General features: G+C 42.0%; 1 protein-coding gene across 1 annotated transcript in view; it reads right to left on the reverse strand.

Moving 5' to 3' along the window:
* Positions 1–744: 744 nt before the first annotated feature.
* Positions 745–7728, reverse strand: part of LOC119416632 (protein SOGA1) — a 25875-nt gene continuing 18891 nt past the window's right edge. The window contains exons 7-9 of the mRNA XM_037683822.1: positions 6513–6562; positions 5280–6441; positions 745–879 (exon numbers count right to left, since the gene is read on the reverse strand). Coding sequence (XP_037539750.1) covers positions 745–879; positions 5280–6441; positions 6513–6562 — 1347 coding nt within the window. The remainder of the gene's footprint in view (positions 880–5279; positions 6442–6512; positions 6563–7728) is intronic.

The raw sequence follows: 7728 nt of genomic DNA on the forward strand, positions 1-7728 counted from the left end.
CCGTGTCTAAAGAAGGCAGTTTGATTTCATAAAATGAGATTTTATTTAAGCTTTCTGTGAGGATTAATCAAATAATTAAACTCTATGTTTCACTGAAACATCTGCTCGCTTCATGTTCAGATTTGGACAAGAAATAATGAAACTCGTTTTGTTTTGGGCATCATTTATCATTTTGAGCTTTTCTAACTCATAAGTTTCCCGAAGCTGCTTTTTGCAGCGGAGTTTCATCTGTTTTTGTGAGATCGGGTCATGTTGAAGTGAAGAACCGTCCATGTTTCAGTGTTTAGTTTGAAACAGAAGAGTTGAAAGATGTGTGGGGAGCAGGAAATGATCCCGTGAGATTGTTCTTCTGCTCGATGTGTTCTTTAGCAGCTCTGGGCCTCCATCTGATGGACTTTATCAAACATTATCTTGATTATACAGAGCCACAGAATGAAGGAAGAGTCCAATAGTAAAGAGGCTGGAAAGGAGGAGCTCTAATCTTGTTAAATACTTAAAGACAGTTTGTGTTTTTTGAACACGTGGTAGAACGATGTCTGGAGAGCTCTGGCTGCAAAATGAACACGTTTCTGAGAATAATGAAAGTAAAGCAGAAAATAACATGTTTATTTTCAATAGAATACAGTAAAGAAAGTAGAAATTAAATAAAGGTTACACTCCTTTGTTAAAACAAAGAAACATTTAAACATGACAAACTCCCTTCTCTCTCTGACTGTTTTAAATGATCCAATCTGCGGTTTCCTTTCAGCCACAGGTGGAGTCGGCGCTTATGTTCCTGTGTCGGTGGAGCGTTCCCAGGTTAGTCGCTTGTCTCTGATTGGAACGTCGAGAGAAGCAGAAGGTCAGCGTGGAGCTGGAGCCGCCTCCCAAGTTTACATCCTGCTCACAAATGATAAACAGACACAAAAGGCTCGAACAGACTGTTCGTAAAAACACAAGTTCTGTCTGAAAGCTCTTCAGAATCTGCACGAGAAACATTATTATATTCATGAACAGATTACTGTTCTACATGGACCAGAGAACATTTTTATATTCAATTACAGATTATTGTTCTTGTTGGACCAGAAAACATTATATTCAAGGACTGATCATTGTTCTTATTGGATCCGAGAACTTTATTATATTCAAAAACAGATCATTGTTCTTATTGGACAAGAGAACATTATTATATTCAAGAACAGATTATTGTTCTTGGTGGACCAGAAAACATTATTATGTTCGAGAACAATTATTGTTCTTGTTGGACCAAAGGACATTACTGTATTATATTCAAGAACAGATTATTGTTCTTGTTGAACCAGAGAACATTATTATATTCAAGAACAGAGTATTGTTCTTATTCGACCAGAGAATATTATTATATTAAAGAACAATTATTGTACTTGTTGGACCAGAGAACATTACTGTATTATGTTCAAGAACAGATTATTGTTCTTATTGGACCAAAGGACATTACTGTATTGTATTGAAGAACTGATTATTTTTCTTATTTGACCAGAGAATATTATTATATTCAAGAACAATTATTGTTTTTGTTGGACCAGAGAACATTACTGTATTATGTTCAAGAACAGATTGTTGTGCTTGTTGGACCAGAGAACATTATTATGTTTAAGAACAGATTATTGTTCTTTTTGGACCAGAGAACATTATTATATTCAAGAACATATTTTTGTTCTTGTTGGACCAAAGGACATTACTGTATTATGTTCAAGAACAGATTGTTGTGCTTGTTGGACCAAAGAACATTATTATGTTTAAGAACAGATTATAGTTCTTTTTGGACCAGAGAACATTATTATATTCAAGAACATATTATTGTTCTTGTTGGACCAAAGGACATTACTGTATTACATTCAAGAACAGATTGTTGGGCTTGTTGGACCAGAGAACATTATTATATTCAAGAACAGATTATTTTTCTTATTGAATCAGAGAACATTATTATATTCAGGAACAATTATTGTTCTTGTTGGACCAGAGAACATTACTGTATTATGTTAAATAACATATTATTGTTTTTGTTGGACCAAAGGACATTACTGTATTGTATTCAAGAACAGATTATTGTTCTTGTTGGACCAGAGAACATTAATGTATTATGTTCAAGAACAGATTATTGTTCTTGTTGGACCAAAGGACATTAATCTATTATCCTGATGCATGCTCAATAATCCAGGTAGAAAAATCTAAAAAAGTTCAATCTGGTCCTCTGGACATTCAAAAAAAAAAAAAAAAAAAGGCAAAAAAATGTAGATACGTTTCGTCTTTCATCCGAAAGACTTCCTCAGTCTGAGGTGCTGTATTCAGCTCAGTCTTATAAATAGCACCTTCTCAGAGTGGATCAACCAGTTTGCTGCTGACAACCAAAACCAGCTGATCACATGCTCAAGAAGGACCATCAGCCTCCGGGTGGAGGCCTCAGTATTCAACTGTCCCCCTCTTACACTGCTGTGATTGCTAGTATCACTCAGCCTCCTGTGAACAGTAAACAGCCATCAGGGTGCTAATGATCCATCGTTAGGCTGATGGCCCTTCTTGACCATGTGAGCAGCTGGTTTTGGTTGTCAGCAGCAAACTGGTTGATCCACTCTGAGAAGGTGCTATTTAAGAGACTGAGCTGAAAACAGCACCTCAGACTCAGGAAGTCTTTCGGATGAAAGACGAAACGTTTCTACATTTTTTTGCTTTTTTTTTTTTTATGTCCAGAGGACCAGATTGAACTTTTTTAGACATTACTGTCTTGTATTGAAGAACAGATTATTGTTCTTATTCGACCAGAGAACATTATTATATTCAAGAACAGATTATTGTTCTTATTCGACCAGAGAACATTATTATATTCAAGAACAGATTATTGTTCTTGTTGGACCAGAGAAAACAGCTCAGCTTCGTTTTATTCAGAGCTCTGGAGCCAACACGTGATTAATATGAAGCTATAAAGACAAAAATCAATGGATAAATGAATCAAATCTACATTTTTTTAAACGTTTTATGTCAATTTAAAAATTTTCTGCGCTTCTAAAATATTTAGCTTTAATATTTTTTGTTATTTTGTTCATTATATATACACACATATATATATATATATATATATATATATATATACACAAGAACACATATATATATATGTATATGTGTATGTATATATATATATATAAACTATAGCCAGACATCTATTTTTATATATCTATAATGATGTAAAAAAAATTGTTCTTTTTTATGGTGTTTATGTAAAACATGAAGCATGTGACATGCAAAAATATTCACCCCTTTCATATTCCATATATTTTGTTGCCTCCAAACCTGTAATTTGAATGGATTTACAATTTGATGTAAATAAAATAAAGTAATGGAGCTAAAGGTTTTAGATTTTGTACAATAATAGAGAAGATCCTCGTGAGCGATGCAGGAGTCAATGATCTAAATCTGTTGAAGGAACCTGCTGACCCCCAGATTTAACACCAGTCCAACACCTGAACTAGCTCTAAACCTAACTCTAAACAAGCAGCATCATGAAGACCAAGGAACTCTCACACCGCTCAACTTTTAAAGAAATGAAGATCAGGGCTGAATTATTAAATTAAACACCCTAAACCCTGAATCTCATCAGGTCCATTCTTAGGAAGTGGAAAGATGATTGGATGCTGTTGGATGATGGATGACTGGATGATGTTGGATGCTGTCTATCATGGTGCACTAAGATTCATAACAGGCTGTGATTATCGTACCCACCACTGCACCCTGTATTCACTGGTTAACTGGTCATCATTAGCTTCACGCAGACTCTCTCACTGGTACATTTTCATCTTTAAATCACTTCTTGGTCTGCTGCCTTCATACATCTCCTCCTATATGTCTCTGCGTGAGTGCAGCTACGGCGTGCGCTCTCAGGACATTATTACCTGCAGTGTTCCCTCAATGAGGACTGAACTTGGCAAAAGGGCCTTCTCCTACTCCGCTCCTGTTTCCTGGAATACCTTACAAAAACAATTGACACTCTCGACCTTGACCTTTCTAAGTGGCTTTAAGAATCTGTTGGACTCCTGGCAGGGTCCAATGCAGACATGTTCCTGTTTTTAGTTTTCTACATTCGCCTTAGAATCTAGCTGTTTTTTTTGTTACCTTTTTCTTTTAGCCATCCTATTTGTAAAAAAAAAAAAAAAAACCTGCAGTATGACTTTTAATAATTGTTTATTGTTGTTGCTGTTGTCCATTGTTGTCATCTTTCTTTGTTGAAATCAGGTCTCTCTTGTAAACGAGTCCTCGAGGCTCAATGGGATTTACCTGTCTAAATAAAGGTTGAATGAATGAATGATTCCAACACAGTAAATCTGCCAACAGAGGGCCGTCCACCAGAACTCAAACCAGGCAAGAGGAGAAGCAACAATCCATTGGTTTCCTTCACCCACCTGTCTCTCTGCAGTCGGGGGGGGGGGGGGGGGGGGCAGGACACACCTTGGACAGGCTGGAGGAAAAAACAAAAGATGATGGAGCTGGGCAGCTCTCCTGCAGAGATGGAACATGTGTCCACAGAACCACTAGAACCTGCACAGAACTGGGCTTCATGGAAGTGTGGAAGGAAAACACTTAAAAAATAAAGAAAATCAGCTGGAATTTTCCAAAAGGGTCACTTAAAGCTTCTCAAACACTTAGAAGAAGGTGGTGTGGTCAGCTGAGCCCAAAGTCAAACTTCTAGGTCAGTGAGGACGTCATGTCAGAGGGTGCTGAAGATATGAATGCCCAAGTTTTTCTCTTATTTCTAGTTTGTTTCTGTCAGGATCTCTGCCCATGAACCATATGTTTGTGCGATGTAAGAAGGCTGCAGCTTCAAAGACACCTACTTAGCTCGGCTGAGCTGAGCGGAGTATAAAAGTGAGCAGATAACGTGGCTCATTTCTGGGACTGGTTTTATTACATTTACGTATGTTTATATTTGGTGTTTGAATCTAAGATCTGATCACGCAGGTATAAAATACTCGTTAGGAAGCTTCACCTGCCATGAGACTGGTTCTTTCGAGTAAACAACGTCAGAGCAGCTTCAAAGTGATAGTTCCGTTAAACGTCATGTGAAGAATCACGTTTCGACCCGTGAAAAGTTCAGATAACGTGCGAGTCGTGGCTTGAATACGTTTAGATTTCAGGCTATGAGGCAACAAAACATTGGAAAAGTAAAACGAAGCTCAAAGAATGAGCTCAATAAAAGTTTCAGTTCAGTTCTTCAGGGGACGTTAAGGTGGTCTGGATCTGACTCGTGTTGGAGGTTTTCCTCCTCTTACCTCTGCTTCGACGGGACTCGGACTGTGTCGGACTCTGAGAGGCACGTTGCTCCTCTTCTCCTCTCTCGGGACTCGGGCGGTCTCCTCCCTCTGCTTCATGAACCTCTGGTTGACGATCCGAGTCACGCTGTCGTTCCTGTGCAGCTGAGGGACCTGAGGTCTCACGGGGACGCGTTCCAGGTTCTTTGGACCGGTCTTGGCCCTCTGCGCAGATGCTGGAGCAGCTTTGTCAGCCCTCCCGCTCATCCTGCGCAGGAACTCGGTCACCAGACCGCAGCGGTTGGTGCCGGCAGACCTGCTGGATGACTTAGTTCCACTCACTGAGCTGTGGGTCTGAGCTGCACCTGATCTGGGACTGGCTTGTCGAGTCCACGTTAGCCCAGAGTAGCTCTGATGTGACGAGTTCCCCTGTGCTCGGTCTCTCAGTGCAGGTGAAGAGGAGGTCAGGCTGGAGGAGGAGTGCCTGCGGTACAGTTTGGGGGAGGAAGTGGAGGTTCTGGGCCTCTCAATCTGACCCGCTAACCCATCCAGAGAGGCGGAGATGTGCCGAGAGCGTGCAGAGACCAGGGAGGAGCTGAGGACTCGGGAGGGGCTGCTCCTCACCAGGACCGAGCCCTGAATCCCCTCCGTCTGCTGACCAACGCTCACCATCGGGAGCTTAAGGTGGGTTTGAGTCCCTGAGCAGGTGACATCCACCCAGCGGCCCGCTGGTCGCCCCCTCGTCTCCTGTGAGCCACCGTGAACCGCCTGCCTCCAGCTGGCGTTCATTTCCTTCATGTCATCGCTCAGGTTAGCAGAGGAGCCGAGGCAGAGCTGAGAGAAGGAGGTCGGGGGTGTCCACCAAGGAGAGGGGGGGTCCACGGACTCAGTGTCTGTGACGGAGCTTGGCTTCAGCTGAGCCAGCTGGACCCTGCGGGCCGATGGGGGGCTGTAGTAGATTCTGAAGTCCGACTTCTCGGGGGCAGTGTGGCTCCTCTCCCTCGACATCTGCTCAAAGTCAAGGTGAGGGAAGCTGAGGGGCATGATTAGATGGTCCCACGTCTTAAAGGGGTCTTCTGGGTCCAGCTGGGCGGCTTCCTGGCTCAGATAGCACCAGTTCTTAATTTTAGAGCCACGAGGAGAAAACAGCCGCCTGAGTCGGCTATGTTTGGAGCTGCAAAGTCTGTGGAAAAAGAACTGAAGCTGTGAAGAATTATGGAACAAGGTGGAGACATTTTGGAGACAAACACTGACCTGAGCCCGGTGTGGTGCTGTCCCTCAGGAGGAACATCCCCAACAGAGCTCTGAGCCAAGAGGAGAAGAACAAATATTAAAGATCTACCAAGGAGAAGTGATTCACCAACAGAGTGTTGGATGAGCAAGATGTCAGGTGTTGGATGAACAAGATGTCAGGTGCTGGATGAACAAGATGTCAGGTGCTGGATGAGCAAGATGTCAGGTGCTGGATGAGCAAGATGTCAGGTGTTGGATGAACAAGATGTCAAGTGTTGGATGAACAACTTGTCAGAGTGTTGGATGAACAAGATGTCAGAGTGTTGGATGTACAAGATGTCAGGTGTTGGATGAACAAGATGTCAGGTGCTGGATGAACAAGATGTCAGGTGTTGGATGAACAAGATGTCAGGTGTTGGATGAACAAGATGTCAGGTGTTGGATGAACAAGAATCAGGTGTTGGATGAACAAGATGTCAGAGTGTTGGATGAACAAGGTGTCAGGTGTTGGATGAACAAGATGTCAGGTGTTGGATGAACAAGATGTCAGGTGTTGGATGAACAAGATGTCAGGTGTTGGATGAACAAGATGTCAGGTGTTGGATGAACAAGATGTCAGGTGTTGGATGAACAAGATGTCAGGTGTTGGATGAACAAGATGTCAGGTGTTGGATGAACAAGATGTCAGGTGTGTTCTGTTTGGTTTTCTAACTTCATTCAGAACTGGACTTAAAAACATCTGAAACCCATAAATGTCCTCAACATCAGCTCAAGGTAAAGCTGAAATCAGCTGAAGATAAAGTTGAAATCAGCTGAAGGTAAAGCTGAAATCAGCTGAAGATAAAGCTGAAATCAGCTGAAGATAAAGCTGAAATCAGCTGAAGATAAAGCTGAAATCAGCTGAAGGTAAAGCTGAAATCATGCCATACGAAGCTGCTGGCTTGACTGCTGAGCAGAGACAGAGTTTCTCTGAGGGATTATAATCTACTACCTGGAATTATTAAAAAAAATGAATCCAGAGTCCAGATCTGCGTTCAGACTGTCTCTTTGTATTTGGTGGAAACTGTCATGAAGACCAAGTGCACTGGACTGGTTCTACAGTCTGCCCTGTTTGGCTGCAGCCCCCTACAAGAGATTAGCCTAAATCCTCTGGCACGAGTCCTCGTGAGGCTGGCAGGGACAGATCATCAGCAGGACATCCCACACAGCTGGGATGGGGGGGGGGGGGGGGGGGGGG

Source organism: Nematolebias whitei, chromosome 11 (assembly GCF_014905685.2).
Source record: "Nematolebias whitei isolate Nwh7 chromosome 11, NemWhi1, whole genome shotgun sequence".
In the NCBI taxonomy this organism is placed as follows: domain Eukaryota; kingdom Metazoa; phylum Chordata; class Actinopteri; order Cyprinodontiformes; family Rivulidae; genus Nematolebias; species Nematolebias whitei.